General features: G+C 39.3%; 1 protein-coding gene across 9 annotated transcripts in view; it reads left to right on the plus strand.

Annotated features, from left to right (window-relative positions):
• The window catches only part of CCNT2 (cyclin T2), a 44,136-nt gene that overhangs the window by 4,300 nt on the left and 19,974 nt on the right, over positions 1 to 19,862 (plus strand). For 4 of the 9 annotated variants that reach the window (XR_013347575.1, XM_077830603.1, XM_077830598.1 and 1 more), the window contains 3 exons: positions 15,253 to 15,381; positions 16,538 to 16,598; positions 18,316 to 18,378. Coding sequence is in view for 8 of the 9 variants with exons in the window: in XM_077830598.1 (XP_077686724.1) it covers positions 15,253 to 15,381; positions 16,538 to 16,598; positions 18,316 to 18,378 (253 nt within the window). In the remaining variant the exon portion in view is untranslated. Of the gene's footprint in view, positions 1 to 2,909; positions 2,937 to 3,111; positions 3,130 to 6,887; positions 7,283 to 15,052; positions 15,093 to 15,252; positions 15,382 to 16,537; positions 16,599 to 18,315; positions 18,379 to 19,862 lie in introns of those variants that run through there. The other 5 variants (XM_077830596.1, XM_077830599.1, XM_077830604.1 and 2 more) reach the window with 4 other exon arrangements.

Raw genomic sequence — 19,862 nt, forward strand, 5'->3', positions numbered from 1 at the left:
TTGGGGGGGTCTCTGCTGTTGCCTGATTGCATACTTCCAGTTCCAAGTGAGGTGTGTGGTTGACTGGTCAGCTCATAACTCTGAGGTTCTACTGTACTTTGATTTGTAAAAGCCATGGTCAACTCGTATAACTCTTCACCTTCGGTAACTCAATGGGCAGATACAGTAGATGGAAAAATCTCAAATCTGGCCTGGAAAGTAGCTCTTGCTGTCTTGTATGTAATTTACTGGTGAACTGGATGTTAAATCTTTAATAAAAATTCTGTTTGTGTTTGGATGTTTCTGTAACCAGTTCTGTTTGGAATATTTTTAAAAACTGGATCATGTGAAATCTCAAGCCTGTTTTTCCTGTCAGATATATTAGATGTGTTGGTAAAAAATATTTGTTCAGTGCTTATGTCTTTCATCATTTGAAAATAGATCTTTTGGATTTGTTTCCTCCCCTTCCTCTCCCTCTTCCCCCCCCCTCCCCATAAAGAATAGTCAATGGTGTAAGGAGGTATGTTTAATGGCGTGGATGGTCTCTCTGAGCCCTGGCTACGCTGTAAAAATAGTTTAAACACTGGTGTGAAACATAGTTGAGACCCAGGTGCATTAAGATTTTTTTGTGTCTTGATGGTAGAACAAGAAATAAGCCGTATAAAATGATTGGACTACAAACAAATTAGCTAACCATGATAAATTATTTTTGCCACCTAGGAGTCTTTCAATTTGCAGCAAGCTGGTTATCAAATAGTTAGAGTTTTAAACCACGTCTACAAAAATGTTTAAGGCTTTTTATTATGTCTTGTACCTGGACTCGCTATTCTTCTTTGTATGAATGGAGAAAATCTGTGCTACAACCATGTTAGAGGGCTACGTATTTATTTTATTGTGATATGTATCTAGCCTGAAATGAACTTCTTTAAAATAGCTTTTTATTCTCAGGGCAAGAATAGTGTTAAAAGTTTAGGACACAAGTGTATATCTATCAAAATCATGTTTAAATACGATTAGGTTATTTTGCATGGACAAGCCCTTTAAAGGTGTTTTTGGATTAATCCGTCAAGGACAGTAAAAGGTTTGTATTACATCACTTTTTCTCATTTTGATAGATAAGTACATAGTCTAGTTCAGCAGTTCTTAAACTTCATTGTATCGCAACCCCCTTCTGACAACAAATATTACTACATGACTCCAGGCAGGGAGCCTGGAGCCTGAGCCTGACGCCTGTCACATAGGGGGGCAAAGCCTGAGCACTGATGCCCTTGGTCTTCAACTTCAGCACAAGGCGCCGGGGCTCAGGCTTCAGCTTCGGCGCCAGGTCCAGTGAGTCTAACGCTGACCCTGATGACCCTGTTGAAATGGGGTCACGACCATCTTTGGGTCACAACCCACAGTTTGAGGACTGCTGATCTAGTTGGTAATCCATGGCCAATTGAGTATAATCTAATGAGGCACCCAAAGGTTACTTTTGTGACTGTGGGCAGTTTATGGCCCTCCTCATTCAGGCAGAGTTGATTGGAGTGGAGATTTGAGTTTACATGATGTTTCCACAGCCCAGACTGGTGTAGCCTAAAAAAGAAATCCATTGGGTGGTAAACCAAGACGCATCTAGCAACCAAGGCCAGCTTTGGTAGTGACGAGAGTTTTCAGCACGGGGGGGGCAAACTTTTTGGCCCGAGGGCCACATCTGGGTAAGGAAATTTTATGGCGGGCCATGATTGCTCACAAAATTGGTGGTTTGCGTGTGGGATGGGGTGAGGGATAGCTTTCACATTTCTGGGGTGGGGCCAGAAATGAGGAGTTCAGGGTGTGGGAGGGGGCTCTGGACAGAGGCAGGAGGTTGGTATGTGCGGGGGGGAGCTGGGGATGAGGGGTTGGGAGTGAGGAAGGTGATCTGGGCCAGCACTGAGGGGTTCGGCTGGTGGGAGGGGGATCAGGGCAGGGGGTTGGGGCATGGGAGGGGTTGGGCGCAGGCTCCAGGTGGCGCTCTACATCAAGCATCTCCCAGAAGCAGCGGCATGTCCCCGATCTGGTTCCTAAGTGGAGGCGTGGCCAGGTGGCTCTGTTTCCTGCCCTGTCCGCAGGCGCTGCCCTGTCCGCACTTCCCATTGGCCATGGTTCCTGGCCAATGGGAGCTGTGCGGGCAGTGTGAAGAGTCCCCTGGCTGCTCCTGTGCATAGGAGCTGGAACGGGGCATGCTGCTGCTTCTGGGAGCTGCACGGAGTGGGGCAAGGCCCTGACCCTCCTCCCTGGCTGGAGCGCCCGAGCGGAGCAAGCCCCGGACCCTGCTCCCCAGTGGGAGCCTTAGGGCCGGATTAAAACACCTGGAGGGCCGGATGCAGCCCCCAGGCCATAGTTTGCCCACCTCTGCTTTAGCCACTATATTCTACCTTCAACTGGACATTTTTCTATACAAAAAAAGAAAAGGAGTACTTGTGGCACCTTAGAGACTAACCAGTTTATTTGAGCATAAGCTTTCGTGAGCTACAGTGAGCTGTAGCTCACGAAAGCTTATGCTCAAATAAATTGGTTAGTCTCTAAGGTGCCACAAGTACTCCTTTTCTTTTTGCGAATACAGACTAACATGGCTGTTACTCTGAAACTAGTCTATACAGTCACTTAGTTCTTAGAATTGCTAGCACATCTGTAACTTGTAAGCAGAGCTGCATTAAATTTCTTATGGGTCAGTTCTATGCAGCCTTCAGTTTCAGAAAAGCTACATTTATGAAAGGATAATGTTGTAACTTATTAATTGAACTAAAAGTTAAAAAGCTAGCACATATCTTTCAGAGAACTTATACGTGTGTCTCCAAATAACTTTCTGTATTTGCTATGAATGTTATGTTAGACAGTGGTTTTTATATTTGTATTGATGCATAGGCATCAAATGCACTGCCTCATTTTTTCTTTTCCTATTCTTTTAGGGTGAAGGGAGTGGTCTCAAAGTGAATGTGAGTCACTTTTAAATTCATACTCCCAGGCCATCTGGCAGGTTCTTTGTAGACAGGGCAAAGGCCAAAGGCTGTTATGAATACTTAGTAAATGTTATCCAAATCTTCAGAGTGCTTGGCCAGCTGAAAATTTAACTACTACATTCATTTACTGCAAGAAGAAACTAACTGTTAGAAATTAAAATTGTACAAGGTACTAATGATCTTAAAGCTAAAGCCTATCTGACATTTTTTATCGAATATGCATGTCTAATGGTTCTTCGACTTACATTAAAGCTAATGCTTACTCATGAAAACAAGAAATAGGAAGCCTGGGGATAAAAATTAGCTGCCAAAAGTTACAATAGGTTGAGTTGTGGCTGCAAGAATCAATTCAGATTGTAAGGCTTAAGCCTTCATTCCCTTTTTATTGGTAAACTGAATTTCCTTTAACTATTCTACACTAAACTTATGTATTTATTCCTTAAGTACCACTTGATTATGCATGTAAGTAGATCATGCAAATACATACATATTTATAGGCAAAAATCTCTACTCCATGATGGCCATTGCTAAATGTTATAATATAAGATCTAATATAAGATCTGCTGAAAGAAACTATTCACTGATACATTTTTATTGGCTCAGTTCTGTTTCTGCAGTTTTCAAAATGATAGCAACTTTGTAGTAAATTCTTAAAATCTTGAAGGAAGTCAGAATGGCTATCTTGCAATGGTTTCAGCAGTAGTTTCAGGTTAGGTTTTGTATATCCTGGCATTGAAGCAGCATAACAGCCATTTTTAAACTCTCTAAATGTTTGTTTGGTCAGTAGAGACCAACCATAAGTTTAATAAATTTTTATCTAGATCCATACTCTACCTTTAGAACAGTAATAGCTAGTTTTCACTGGTCAGGCAAACCATGTAGAAACGAAGTTTAGCATGAAATTTATCATTAGTGCAGCTGATGCTTTCAATGTCAATGTTGACAGAGACTTGACTTTTGGTTTGCTGGTTAACTATTTTAACACCATAAGGTCTATAATCTTGTTAAAAGAAGATGCAGCAGACACACAAGTCTGCAAACTATTCCCATAACAGGTTTAAAAAACTGTTTCATCATTACATTCATACGAGGCATCAACTGTAACTTGGCTTCAGTTTTGTATTAATTGGAGACATCGTTTTTGCCTGTTTCCAAATGCAGAAATGAGAAGAGAACCTTGGCACAAGGGAAATGGGAGGTAAAACACCCAAGATGCACTCTTAAACTTGAAACTCTTAAAACACTCAAATCACTTTGTAGAAATACTGTACCAGATAACCAGGCTAAGAAGCATCCAGTGCACTTAACATATGATGCCCTGTCATTGTTTAATTTCACACATGTTAGAATCCTGGTAAAGTGCCTAAACACTAAAATGATGGATTGGCTTTATATAAATACTTAAGATAGACTGTAGGTGTGATTAAGCTGTTCTTCCTCCTAATTATTGCACTTCAAAGAGTTAAAATATTTTGATACCCAATTATGGAAGTTCTCAGAGTATTCATAGCTTTGGCTGTATTACTGTGATTGCCTTGTTGATTACCTTCCCTCCTTCCCCCCCCCCCCCCCCATGCACAATCTCATAACATCTCCGTGGCATGTGAGGCAATCATGGGAAAGTAATATTGTAAAAGCAATGAATGTTTTTAGCAGTTCTTAATGAAATTTGGCTGCTGGAAATGCCAGAATCCAACTCTGTGGACCATAGTTTGAAAAATCTAGCATAATCTATAACCACTTAACTTTCAAGATCTGGTTAAACATTAGTACGTCCACACTGTATTGAGCTTGAAAACAATATATTAATAGTCTAGATGTTTTTGTCTTTATCTAATATGCTTTTTTTAAGCTGGCAAAACTTTTTATCGAGAGAGCCTTATGGACAAGGTCCCTGCAGTAAATTATGGTCCATATTGGAGATGAATTCTAAGACCATTCCATGCGCCTGCAATCCATCATGTAGGCTTGACAAGACTATTATTTAATCACAGTCAAATGTTCCAGCAGGAATGCCCTGGAACTTCATTGTGTTTTGCGTTTTCCTGCATTAAAATAACTCAGTTAAGTAATTTGTATTTTTGTTGTTAGACATAAGCATCTATTTAAGGCCGAGCCTATTGGTGACCATAAAATCTTACTTTTTTGTTGCTGTTCTAATGAATTTGTGCTTAAAAATATTTGACTGTTCTTGATATTATTTGACTAGTCAGTTGGCCATTTATTTTTGGACTAGTCAAATATCCAACCCGTCGTCAAGAATTATTTTTAAAAACACAGTGTTGTACCTTTTCTTTTATTTCCAGTGGGATTTGGCTCCTAACTGCCACAGCCACTTTTGAAAATGGATTTACATTTAGGCATTTTTGGAAATTTTACTTTATAATCTGTCCGGAGGAGTATATCCAGGGCAAATGCTTAAATTTATTTAAATTGTTCATTTTGTGCTATCTTAAAAATGGTGGTGTTTCCATAAAAGAAGGTTGCAACTTTCCTGTCAAGTTCAAGTCTTCGCTGTTCAGGTTTTCTGGCATAATCACATCAATTATGCTGTATTTCTGTGTCAAAAATTATTGAAGCTAATATCAAAGAGCTGCTGGAAGACCTGAAACAGAGGCTTAAATTATTCTTGTGGCTACATTTTGATGACTCTCAAATGTCTCAAAATAAAATTAACTACATCAATGTCCGCTCTTTCACTTCAGTCGGTTAAGCTCCATTCAATGGCACAGATATTGAATCATCTGGAAAGCCAGACTTTTCTAGGCTCTTTAGATAATGGATCCTTTTTATCTTGACAACCTTTACATTTTACTTCTAAAGAACTCTATTTACTATTTTAGCCAAAGCAATAACTTGTTTCATACTATTTTAACTTCAGAAATTTTGAGTCAAATAAAACTGTACACTATACCAACCACTTATTTGCAGCATTGATTGAGAACTTTTACACTTATCACAGTTCATATGAGAAACCATCCAGTGAACTCAATGCTGAAAACTAAAAGGAGCTAGCCAACTTTACGTAAACCTAAGTTTTCAGAAGCCCTGTTCACCTTCATAAGTTCAGGACTCCACACAGTCCCATCTCCAACAGCCAATGAGTTGCTTTCCAGTAACTGGTAACTCCACTTATTTCCCCTTCCTCATTGATGCTTCTAGGCCAGTGGTCCCCAAACTGTGGGGGACACAAAGGAATGTTGTGGGGGGGGGGAGGAGGACATGGTGGGGCCCGGGCCAGGCCCCACGGCGGAGCATGGAGGGAGTGTCACCTGTTCCTGCTCCTGGCCCAGCTGTAGCCCTGGCCCTGACTGCAGCTGTGTTCCCAGCCATGGCCCTGACTGTGGCCTCACTCTCGGCTCCAGCTCGGAGGTCCTGTGGGGGGCACCAGGTAAAAAGTTTGGGGAACACTGTTCTAGACAGTTCTATAGTTTACTGCCTACCCATCAGAATAACAAAAAATGTCCCTATCACTTCCATTTTAACTTTTTGAGCTAGGTAAGTTTAAGATTGAAATTAGAGCCTTAAATTCTTAATATAAAAACAAAATATGTTCATATAAATATTTCAGTGACATAACATCAACAAATATCAGTGTTTTCACAGCCCTAGGTACTCAACCCGTACAAGTACATTTGTAAGGAAGACAGCAGGTTTTAAATACCAAGTGAATGACTATATTTGGAGAGCCATATCTACATATTTTAATAACTGGCATTTCCAGAAATGTGAACACTGAGATTTTAAATCAGTTTAACAATGATGTTCTCATTGAATTACATGCTGCACAAAGAGCACAGGCATCTTCACTTTTTCTGTGGAATTGTCTGTTTTGATTGACGGTCAAAAATGGGATTCCTGCCACCTGCCAAAATCCTCTTACACCATTTTATTAACCTTGTCTCCAGAGTTCTTTAAATCTGAGGTATATGTTAACATCATGCTGTCTTAAACTTAATGTGATATTTTTTATTTTTATTTTTTAGAAAAGGCATGAAAGTATTTTCACTTTGCAGTAGATGATATTTGCTACTTTCTGTACATACTGTAGTGGCTGTATAGTAACTGATAAAACACGCTTTTAATACGTTATTTTAGGTTTGATTAAACTTGACTGAAGTGAAATTCAGAAATCTTTATTTTTCTCCTCACAGAACTCATTCTCAGACTTAGTCATCTTTAAGCCTTTTTTATTTAGATCATCCAAATGGTTTCCTTTTAAAACTTCAAGCTTGGCATACTTATAGTCTTCAGTGAGGAGTTATATACCGCTAGAGGTAATGATTGGTGAGCTACTGCTGAGAGGCTACCTACCCTCACAAGTGAGTAGTTAAAATGAAATATTTAAAAATTCATCCAGAAGGAATTCTGCACATTTTCCTGATGGTTTTATGATGAGTTTGAGTGACAAATCACTTGCATTCCCCTTATATTTAGGCTATGTCTGTTTTCAGTTGTATTAACTAGAGTTAAGACTGTATCAAAAAGTTCAGTATAGACAAGGCACAAGACTAATAAGGATGGCAGTTCTAATGACAGATACCTGATGCTGATCTGTCCACGAGGAAACTGAAACTAACCCATTTTACTTAAGCTAAGAAACAGCTGCAAACGGTGATTAAATTGTTAAAAAGGAAGGCCTGAGAAGATAGAGCTCTCTTAAACATTTGTGCTGTTCCAACTCTTGGCAGTTTGACCAGAATACTTCCTGATAATCAGGTTATAGCTGCAAACTGAATGCCCCTTTCTTATTACTTAAATGGAAATTTTTTTTAAAATGTGTCTTCTGATAAAAGGAATGTGAGCTCTTTGTATCTCACCACCTAACCTTAAGTACCTCTATTATGCTCTAAAGTGAAAGGTATGAAATAAAATATCATCAGAATAAAATTTTAAGTATTCATGGTAGGTGGATCTCCATTTAGGTAGCTCAGCTGTCCTTGGTATCTTGAAGACTATGTGTTCCTCACTGACATGGTATGTCTGAAGTTTCAAGGAAGCCATTTCATATCTGAATAAGTATCTTCAAAAATGGTTAACTTGAGTAACAATACCAAAAAACTCTAGCTTAGACAAGGCCATGGAAATCAAGGATTGAATGGACATGGAGATCTCTCACCTTTTGGAAGTGGTCCTGTTCAGTAAAAGTTGAGGCACACTGAGAAGTTGATGGATGGAGGAAGCATTCTAATTCTGTACCTGATATTTGGTTAAGTAGAATTCCAGTACTGTCAGTCAGACATCTCTCATAGAATTTCAGTGGAAATTATTGGAGAAGTAACTGCTTAACAATTATTTGATCAAGGGAGACTTGGTCACATAGAATTCTCTGACAGAGACAGGGATAGAATCCAGATTTCCAGGGCAGCATTCAGCTCCGTTAACCATGAGACCCTCCTTTCTCTTTGTGCAGTCCCTTGGTTCATTCACTGTGGACCTTTCAACTTCTGCAACAAATGTCATAGGGCATTTATAGACAACAGCCTCTTTGCTATCCAACCCTGTTTCATATCCAGTGCACTGAATGAGGCAGGTATCTGGGTGGGGAGGAAGGGAATGTGTGATCATGTAATTAAAGGCTGTATAAAATGAATGTGCACAAGGGGCCAAATTAAGGTTGCCTGTACAATCTTAATTAGACTCATAGAATATGGCACTTCCTAATTTTTGAGGGCTTGACTTTGCAACCTTAATAATGTTCTGTTAATGTAGTTTGGCTTGTAATTTCCTATGTTTTTAAAAAGCAAACTGAAAAAACAGATTCCATCATATAAGATATTGACACCCACATAGTTCATTAGCAGCATTGGAATCTCTGCTCCACCACACAGACCTGTGCCACTTGAGCTAATGGAGTAGCTGATGGCAGTAGTAGGATGTCATCCTTCTATGTGGACCAGCACTTAAAGGGGGCTGAAAAATGCACATTGCCAGTGGGTTTCCACAGATACTTACTGTTTGCAACAGAATGGTGAGATTCTGATTTTTAGGGTTTCATTCCAGCCTCTCGAGGGAAGTGTGCTGTAGTGGACAGAGACTTTTAGCTGTTCTCACTTCTCTGCCTCATCTCCATCTCAGTTTCACCCCTTCTGCCTCATCGCTTCCAACCTGTTTCTTTCCCAGTTCTATTCTCTACCCTGGGCTCCTCATCACAGTCCCACTTCTGTTTCTCAGGCTTCTCATTCCAGTCTTCCTGCCCAACCAACCCTAATACCTACCCTCCAGGGGTCTCTGCCAGAGTCCCAGTCTCCCACTCCACTCCTGTCCCCCTGGCCTCCAGATTCCTTGTCCAGTTTCCCCATACTTCAGCTCCTTGTCAAATCTAACACTTTCCCCATGCTCGCACTTCTTCTTCCCTCACCCCATCCCTCCCCATCTCAGAGTCCCAGTCTCATCAGGTACTTTGTTTTAGTCTACTCTTTTCCCTCCACCCTGGTCCGGCTCTTATCCCCTTTGCATTTGAGTCTGGTGTCTAACACATCCACATTGACTGGGTACCAGCAAGAGGGTCACTGAAAGTACAGCAGGCACAGGTTCCCTGCTCTTAGTTCTTGTGCTTGGCCCAGAATAGCAATTGCAAGGAAAGTCTGGCTTTGTAACCCTGGATTGGAACATGCTCACCCATGCTGCTGGGATGGCTCACATACCTCTGGTTATACATAGGAGCTGTGAGTAGCTGGAGTGTGCTCAGTACACACTGAATCTTCAAGATTTTAGCTGTCTTTGTGATCTGAAACTTTTCAAAAATTATGACTGGGCCAAGTTTGAGCAATTTTTCACAAGAACAGCAAAAGGCACTTCCCTAACACACAATGTACCTCCTGATAATTTGCAAGTTCTTATTCCAGAGCATGATAGTACTCCTCAAATAAAAAGGACACCAGAATTTTTTTAAATGACAGAACGTTATTCTGTAGTTTGGTTCTCAAGTTTCTGGCTGAAACTTTCAAAATAAATTTAGCTTGAGGTAGACGCCTGAAATAGAAAACTCAATTTAAGTGGTTCAGGTTTGAAGGTTATAAGTAACTGAAAACTGGATTTTACAGAAAGTGTAGGGCAACCTTAATACCTTTTATACATTAAAGTATAACATCAACAAATTTTAGTGAATTTTTGTTGCAAGAAGGAAAGAGAACTTAAATGTGAAATGCAGCTTATTTGGGGAAATAAAATATTAAATGCTGCAAGTAAATATGTCCAAAGAACACTGAATCAGTTTCCTTTTTCTTAGGGAGCTGTGTAACCAATTGCTGCCTGATCCAGCTTTAGCGAGGAAACTAGGTCGGGGTAGCCAATAGGCAGACCATGGCCAAATCCAGACCACCAGAGGTTTTTGAACAGACCCCAAAATCTTTGTATTTCTATTATAATTATTAATTATTACTTTCTCTGGAGTCTGGATTTGACTATACCTTGACCAAGAAATTTGGGCCTTGACAAAAAATAGGCTATCCCTGGTTTAGGTTTCTTAATTACATATTTCTGTAGCTCAAAGGAGGCCACAGATTTGCTGTTTGTGTTCCTTTTAGTTTGCTAAACTTTAAGGTTTATAGAAAAATTAAGAGAAACATTAAGAGGATCTTTTTGTTAATGTTAAGTGGATCAGTTGAAAATATATGCTTCTAATCAGAGGGCGACTGATTTCAGTTGTCCATATTTTGTCCACTTTTATAACAAGAAAAACAAGTATTTGATTTTTGGGATATCCCCCATCTTGGCTCAATGGAAAGGGCTACAATACCCATTGACAGTGTAGAGCAAGTAATTTCATTTGGGGTTTTTGTTAAACTATGACTCCTGTGAAGATCCATTATAATTAAGGGTGCGAATTTGTCACGGAAGTCACGGATTCTGTGACCTCCATGACTTCTGCAACAGTTGGTGCTCCTGCCTCAGGGGCAGCTCACCAGCTGCTGCTGGGGCAGTCTCGGGCCACTGTGTTCCACCCTCCCCAGCAGAAGCAGCAGAGTTTGGGTGTGGGACGGGGCAAGGGGTTGGGACAGGGGACAGGGTGAGGCAGGCTCTGAGCAGCAGCGGGAACTGTGGCCAATGGGAGCTGCGGGGGCAGTGCCTGCAGGCAGAGGCAGTATGCACCGCAGAGCATGTTTTAGTCAGGGGTATATAGTAAAAGTCAGGGGACGGGGTCATGGGCTGTGAATTTTTGTTTACTGTCCGTGACTTTTACTAAAAATACCCGTGACTAAAACGTAGCCTTAATTATAATTCATATGTGCTTGAGCTTTGTATCAATATGTAGTTTAAAATGTTTGTTGCTACAATAGATAACATATGTGTAATTGACACTCAATGGGCAGATTGTTTCTTACTGTTGGTCTACATAGAGAAGTTGTGCTATAACTTCAGTCTGCTTTAAAATGGATAAACAATTTGTAAATCCTGGATGAATGCTCTTAAATCCATTTAGTTATATCAATTAAAATTAAGCTGGTGTGACTTCTGCAGCTAGACAAGGCCTTATTTCTTTATCCTGTAAATTTGTCTTGGTTGACCATATTATAATCTTAACTCTACAGTTTTAACACAATTTTATGTAACACTTGATTCCTTTTTGGAATAGGAAGTGAAAGGTTTCCTTGCTACAGAAAAATGAGTTGGCAGACATCTTAGAATTAACTCTTCGCTCTATTGTTTGCCTGAAAAATGGGAGTGGCAAATACAAAATGCACTTTCTCAAAAGATCGGCTCCTTTTAATTTTTTTTTTTCCAGTTTAGGAGAAATAAGATCCTATTTTGTACTCTGATCCTGAAAACTGACATCTAGGAACTGGGCTATAGAACAGTGCCTCTGTTTTGGCATTGTATACAAACATTAAAGAATATTTTTATTGAATTTTACAAATACTGTGCCAGTTATGGCAGTCTGCATTGAGGTGTTATTGGCCCTTTCAGTGGGTGTATATCATTTATCCTTCCCCAAAGTAATTTGTATTCAAATATGCATTACTTGTTGATGCAACTTCCAGTTCACGAATCATGGTGTGCGTAATGCATCCCAGGGACTCGTTTTGTGTTAAGTATTATGGGACTGTTCCAGGTCGGAGGTTCTCCTGTGAAATCATTGATCTTGTTATCATCTTATACTTCTGATCCATTAGCATTCTGATTGCTTGCCAAGTTTCTGTGCCAAATAATGTTTATGCTTGCTTCTGACAGTCAATAGCTACTGGATCTTCCTGGGACTCTGCTTCACCTTTTTCATAACAAAAGATAGTATCAGAGTTCACTCAGTTCTGAGCTTAATCTTTACTTGAACGAACTGTCTGAATTTAGTAAATTTCAAAAGAAATATCCTATTCTAACCTGTCTCTGGAAAACTGTTTTACCTGTGAATAGTCACATAGGCTTTAATTGCAGAAGGGACCGTCATGATTATCTAGTTTGACCTCTTGCACATTGCAGGTCACAGAACTTCACCCATGCACTCCTGTGATGGACCCATAACCTCTGGTCAAGTTACTGAAGTCCTTGAATCATGATTTAAACTTAGACTTCAAGTTACAGAGAACCCACCATTTACTGTAATTCAAACCAGCAAGTGACCCATGCTGCAGAGGAGGTGGAAAAAAACAATCCAGGGTCTTTGCCAGTCTGACCTAAGGGAAAATTCCTTCCTCTCCCCAGATATGGTGATCAGTTAGACCCTGAGCATTTCAGCACGACCTACCAGGCAGACACCTGGGAAAGAATTCATTGTAGTAACTCAGACCCCTTCCCACCTAGTGTCTCATCTCTAGCCCTTGGAGATATTAGCCTCCAGCAGTCGCAAAGGGGCCACGTGTCATTGTAGGCCATATCATATCATTCCCTCCATAACTTTATCAAGTTAAGTCTTGAAACCAGTTAGGCTCTCCCCCCCGCCCCCATTGCTCCCTTTGTAGGGCTGTTTCAGAACTTTACTACTCTGATGGTTAGAAATCTTTATCACATTTCAAGCCCAAACTTGTTGATGGCCAGTTTGGATCTTTTTTTCTTGTGCCAACATTTTCCCTTATCTTAAATGACCCCTCTCCCTCCCTGGTGTTTCTCCCTCTGTTGTATTTAGAGCAAGCAATCATGTCTTCCCTCAGCCTTAGTTTGGTTAGTCTAAACAAGCTAAGCTCCGCAAGTGTTCTCTCGTAAGGTAGGTTCTCCATTCCTCTGATTATCCCAGTATCTCTTCTCTGCACCTGTTCCAGGTGGAATTAATCTTTCTTAAATGTGGGAGACCAGAATTGCACACACTATTCCAGATGAGGTCTAACCAGTGCCTTGCATAATGGTAATAACACTTCTCTATCTCTACTGGACTTACCTCGTCTGATTCATCCTAAGATTGCATTAGCCATTTTCATGGCTGCATCACATTGGTGGCTCAGTCATCCTGTGATCAACCAATACAGCCAGATCTTTCTCCTCCTCTGTTGCTTTCAACTGATATGTCTCCCACTAATTGATAGAAATTCTTGTTAGTTCCTGAGTGCATGACTTTAAACTATTAAATTTCATCACATTTCCATTATTCCAGTTTTCAAGGTTATGCAGATCTTCTTGTATGATAGTCTGGTCCTCCTCAGTATTGTCCGTACCTCCCAACTTTATGTCATCCACAAATTTTATTAGCACACTCGCATTTTTTTGTGCCGCGGTCATTAATGAAAATAAGTAATATTGGTCCCAAGACCGATCCCTGATTAGCTCCACTAGTAACCTCCCTCCAGCTTGACAGTTCACCTGTCATTATGACCTGATGTAATCTCCCCTTTATCCAGTTCCTTTCCCTACATTTTAGTTCTCATTTTAATCCCCATCTTCTCAAATTAACTAATTTTCCATGTGGAAATAAGTCAGTGCCTTACTGAAATCCAAGTAGATTTGATCTGCTGTATTTCCTTTGTCTAGAAAATAACTTATCTTCTCAAAGAGAGACATCATTTTGATCTGGTACAATCTGCCAGTTTTTTCCAAAGTACCGTTTATCTCTGTATTCTTAACTACTTTTTCAAAATTTGTTGCAAGATCTTTCATACAATTGAAGTCAGCTAACAGATTTGTAGTTTACTGGATCACTTCTTTTCCCTTAAAAATAGATAATATATTAGCAGTGCTCCAGTCAGAGGGTACGGACCCCAAGTTTATGGATTCATTAAAAATCCTTGTTGTAGGGCTTGCAATTTTATGTGCAGGTTCCTTTAATATTAATGGATGGAGATTATCCAGGCCCCCTGATTTGATCCCATTAAGCTGTTTGAATTTGACTTCCATTTTGGATGTGGTCATTTTCTACTTCCATATCCTCATATTCATTAGCCACCCTTATCTTGCCCAAGCTCCTTGTAACCCTTATTAAAAACTGAGGCGAAGTATTAATTTAGGTGTTGGGCCATGCTTGGTAATTGCAAAAAGTATCCCGTCCTCAGTGCTCTAGCCGTCCCACTTCTTCTTTACTTGTTTTTGTTTTATTTATAGGCTAAAAAACCTTTTACTATTGGTTTTAATTTCCTTTGCATAGTCCAACTCTGCTTAGCTTTTGGCAGTTCTCACTTTTTTCCTATACTTTCTGACCTCCAAGAGGTAGCTTTCCTTGCTGATCCGTCCCTTCTTCCATTCCTTGTAAGATTTCTGCTTTCCCTTAATAACCTGTTTGAGATCCTTGTTCATCCAGTTTGGTCTGGAACCTTCGCTATGAATTTTTTCTCCTTGCTTGGGATGCAGGCTTCAAATATTGTCTACAACTTTGACTTAAAGTAAATCCAAGCCTCTTCCACGTTGAGATCCTTGTTCTTCCCTAACTACTTGCCCTAATTTATTAAAGTTTTCCGTTTTGAAATCAAGGAACCTAATTGCAGACTATTTTTGTTTATCCATTTAGTTTAAACTGAATTTGGCACATGAATTGCTCAAACCACGATTTTCCTCTACAACCAGTTCTTCGGTGAGGTCCTTGCTACTTACCAATATTAAATCTAAAATGGAATCACCTCTTCTTGGTTCGGTGACTATCGATGAAAGAATTTGTCAGCTATCTGTCAGAATTAATTTGGCCTGAAACATTTCTTGATCATAATATAGTTTAATTCTTACAATTTTTTCCTCTTCAGCTGAGTAGGAGAACTCTATCATACTGAAATTCAGGTAGAGTAACTGTCTTCATTTTTTACTCTTGAATATTGTTTCATCTCTTGTATAGACTTTTTGCAATTACCAGTTTCCCCCCCATTCATGTAACTTTAGGTCCTGCTTGCACTAGAAAAAAAATTTTTTCTCAAAACTAAAAAATTATCCTCTCTTACAGATAATCTCTCCTACTGCATTGTTTTTGGCTGCGAAAGTGGAAGAACAGCCACGAAAACTCGAACATGTTATCAAAGTAGCACATGCATGTCTTCATCCTCAAGAGGCACAGCTGGATACAAAAAGTGATGTATGTGGAAGTGATACTTTAAATCTAATTGTAATTCTTCTTAAGATACAGTTGACACTTCAGATGAGTTGCTGTACTAGGTTCTTGACTGGATTAATGTCATCTGCTGACTCTAGAAGACTCTTCTATGCTTAAATCAAATAATTTGTCTGTTTTGTAACGTAATAGCATAGCCATTAGTGGACCTATCACCATTACTTAATATTTCATGCAGACTAAGACCTCTAATTCCCTTTTTAATAGGACACTTGTGCATGTAATAAAAACTTTTCTATGATGTAACGCATTAAACTTTTGTGATAGAAGTTCAGGTTAATCTTGATTAACATATCATAAGAACACAGTATCTTTTATATCCTTATGTATTTTTTAATACCATTTTAGAAGCTGAGATGTTTTTCTCTACTTAGCTACAGTAAAACCTCAGAGTTATGCACATCTTGGGAATGGAGGTTGTTCGTAACTCTGGAATGTTCGTAACTGAACAAAAAACATGGTTGTTCTTTCAAAAGTTTACAACTGAACGTTGGCTTAATACAGCTTTGAAACTTTATTATGAAGAATGTTGCTTTTAACCATTTTAATTCAAATGAAACAAACACAAACAGTTTCCTTACCTTGTTAAATCTTTTTTAAACTTTCCCTTTATTTTTTACTAGTTTACATTTAACACAAGTGCTGTACTATACTTGCTGCTTTTTTTATTTTTTTGGTCTCTGATGCTGCGTGATTGCATACTTTGGGTTCCAAATGAGGTGCGTGGTTGACTGGTCTGTTCGTAACTCTGGTGTTCATAATTCTGAGGTTCTGCTGTATTGGAAAAGGAAATTTCTCCATCCGACAGCAGTTATACCTCTTTTTGTAGTATACAGTACTTATTTTCATGCTCAGTTATGAAAATAGTTCTCAGATTTGATTTATGCTACCATTCATTGAATGGCTAATTGCCTTTGTGATCACAGACAAGTTGCAGTTAACTGTTTTTAAAGTTGAGAATCCAAATGTGTATCAAGATATAGTAAATCAAAAGTAAGTAAATTTGAGGTCTTAAAGGAGGTCTTTAAATGTCACCCATACCATTTCTGTTTGAGACTTTGGTAAGCACAATAAATTTCTCTAGTAGGTCTTGACAGTAACTTATTTTTTTACATTTCAGGCATACCTTCAGCAGGCCCAAGAACTGGTTATACTTGAAACAATAATGCTTCAAACTTTAGGTATGTTATTTTAAATGGCATTCAGCCTGCGCAAGAATAAGGTCTGCATGCAATCAATTAAATGTACAGTAACTCCTCGCTTAACGTTGTAGTTATGTTCCTAAAGAATGCGACTTTAAGCAAAACGATGTTAAGCGAATCCAATTTCCCCATAAGAATTAATGTAAATAGCGGGGGGCGGGGGTTTTCACCACACAAATTATATTATATTTTATTTTTATATGTGTATATATAAACTTATACTCTGTGTGTATGTATATTATTACGATTGAATGTTGGCTTAGTACAGCTTTGAAACTTCATTATGAAGAATGTTGCTGCTTATGTATATACACACACAGACACACACAGTATAAGTTTTAAACAAACAATTTAATATTGTACACAGCAATGATGATTGCGAAGCTTGGTTGAGGTGGTGAAGTTAGAGGGTGGAAGAGGGTGGGATATTTCCCAGGGAATGCCTTACTGCTAAATGATGAACTAGCATTTGGCTGAGCCCTCAAGGGTTAACACGTTGTTAATGTAGCCTAACACGCTACAAGGCAGCACGAATGGAAGGAAGGGAGACAGCATGATGCAGAGAGACAGAAACACATACCCTGTGTGAGAGAGACGCATTGCCCCTTTAAGTATGCTGACCCCACTCTAAGTACACTGCCATTTTAAGTAAATCAGGAAGTTGAGACAGCAACTGCTGCCAGCAAGCTTCCTCCGTCCAGAGACTCGTGTCTCCCCCCTGCAGTATGGATGGGATGAGCCAGGGGAAGGGGGACACTGATATTAGCCCCCCTCTACACACACACACCCCCACACCCACCAAGCAGGAGGCTCCCAGGAGCAGCTCCGAGGCAGAGGGCAGGAGCAGCACATGGCAGTGGGGGGGAGGGACAGCTAAACTGCTGGCAATTGATGCACAGGGAACTTAGGGGAGCGGGGAGCTGATAGTGGGGCTGCCGGTCCACGCTGGTTCCAAGCCCCCACCAGCTAGCTGCAACGGGCTGCTCTTTCTGCAAGCAGTGGACCAAGCAGGCGGCTGCCAAACAACGTTATGAGGGAGCATTACTCAACTTTAAACGAGCATGTTCTCTAATTGTTCAGCAATGAAACAACGTTAACTGGGATGACTTTAAGTGAGGAGTTACTGTACATCTATTAAAGTGGATCTCCAATAACGCAGTATCATTGGCCTTTAGCTGACCCTTTCTGTTGCAATTTACTTTAACTGAGAAAAGGATATTTGCATTGTAAGCATGTATGCTATATTAAGTTGGACAAATATTACTTAAATAGCTATTATTGCCACACTTTGGGAGGTTAAAATGTGCAGTGCCTGTTCAAATAGGTTTGGCACTAAAACCAATATCTGAACACAGATCGATGCATAATAGTATTTTTGTTTAACTGCCGAGTTGCGTAGAACTCAGTTTAAGAAGAAGAAAAACGAAGCTGCAAGGCAACAGAATTGTACCTGATCTAATGTTCTTAAAGTTGAATGCTAGTAATACTGTGGATAAAGTCTATTTAAAAAAAAACTCCAGAGAACAAGTGATCTTTTTAATAACTTTTGGCATTTCAAAAATTGGACAGTTATTTTTAATTTATATTTATGTTCATTGGCTGCAGAGGGTGGGGTTTGATACATCTAAAGATCTGGTAGGTCTTTCTGTTGTACAAATGTACTGCAGTTTCTGAAACATATTCCTTAATTTTTCAGGTTTTGAGATTACCATTGAACATCCACACACAGATGTTGTGAAATGTACGCAGTTAGTGAGAGGTCAGTGATCTTCAATAAAATGATTTATGAAGTGTCACCCAGTGTGAGTAAATATCATTGGCACACCTGTTTCCCCAGTTATATATTACCCAAAGAGCACTCTTTAAACTGATGTATTTCAGGTTACTAAAAGCCAGATCTTGAAAATTCTGCTTTAGATGTTAGTGGTCTGCACAATTCAGAAAAGTATATAGGATTTCCATGATGTGTCTACCAATTGTTAGTTCTGTCCCTTATTTTTTTTCTGTCACTCTTCACTTCTCATTCCATGGCCCTGTCATCTCACTCTTTCCTTCCATTCTGTCAACTGACAACCATAGGAGTAGTTATAGGTGGTCTCCTGTGGCTGATACTTATATTTGGAAGAAGCAAGTCCTCATTACTTTACTCCTGCCCTTTTCCAGAACTGCCAAAAGATATTTAGGATGACAGTTCATGATTTCATTCATAAACAAGTGCTTTTCTTATAGTATCTGTTGCAGAATTAAATACATTAGAGGGCTAGTTAATTTGAATCTGCAACTTTCTACACATAAAGCTCTTCTATCCATGCAAAAGCATTCTGTGTCAGTGTTGAGTTCTGCTTTGTCAAGGCACACATCAGCAAGCAGTGGCTGGCAGAGTACATAGGAGGTCTGCCACATGCAGACACTTGGAGAGATATGTGAATGATTCTATAAATAAGAACAATGTCTCCATAATCTGAGTTTTATTTTATTTGAATTGGAGTGGTGTTGGCAAGAAATGAAATAACCTGTCCTCAGCCAGTGATTGCATCCTTATGTAACGTTTTTCCACTAGCGTGGCTATAGATAATAGGCTATTACTCTTTATAAGCCTATATATTAAGATGTCTATAATGTGTTCTGTGCTGAAATTGGTCGACAAGGTCTTGGTATGGTGTTAGTATTTTTTTTTCAAAAGTTCCATATAAGAACCTTCTAACTGGCTTTTACACTATAGGAATGTAAAAATTAACTATAACAGAGTCTACAATAGTCCTATAACTCAAACATAGGTTCCTTTTTAAGAAAAATTTTGCAGTAGATTATTCCATAGTCCTGTCTGTCTTGGTTATTTCGTTCTGAAAATAGAGTTTGAGTGGGTTTTCCATACATAGTGTAGGAAGAAATTACTTGGATAAACTTACTATAAATATACTTATTCTTCTTGTGCAGGTTCCTGGGATCACCTGCATAGTTAGGGTTGCATTTTAAAAAGGCACACAGCTGATTTTCTTTAAAAATAGGGGGCACTGGTATGACTCTTGCAAAAATTAAAGTTTATTTTGGAATTGGGGTGTGGCTGAAAATTCACTTTGACAATCCTGTGTCTCAATGACAGACTCCTTAAAAGATTTATATCAGTCTATAGAAAAATTGCTGGAAGTTGGTTTTGAGTAGATCTGGTGCAACTGATAGGTTTTGTGTGTGGAATTTTTTCCCCCATTTAGGGTAATTTTTAGTTGTTACTTGCATATGACT

This window comes from Eretmochelys imbricata, chromosome 11, assembly GCF_965152235.1.
Source record: "Eretmochelys imbricata isolate rEreImb1 chromosome 11, rEreImb1.hap1, whole genome shotgun sequence".
Classification (NCBI taxonomy): domain Eukaryota; kingdom Metazoa; phylum Chordata; order Testudines; family Cheloniidae; genus Eretmochelys; species Eretmochelys imbricata.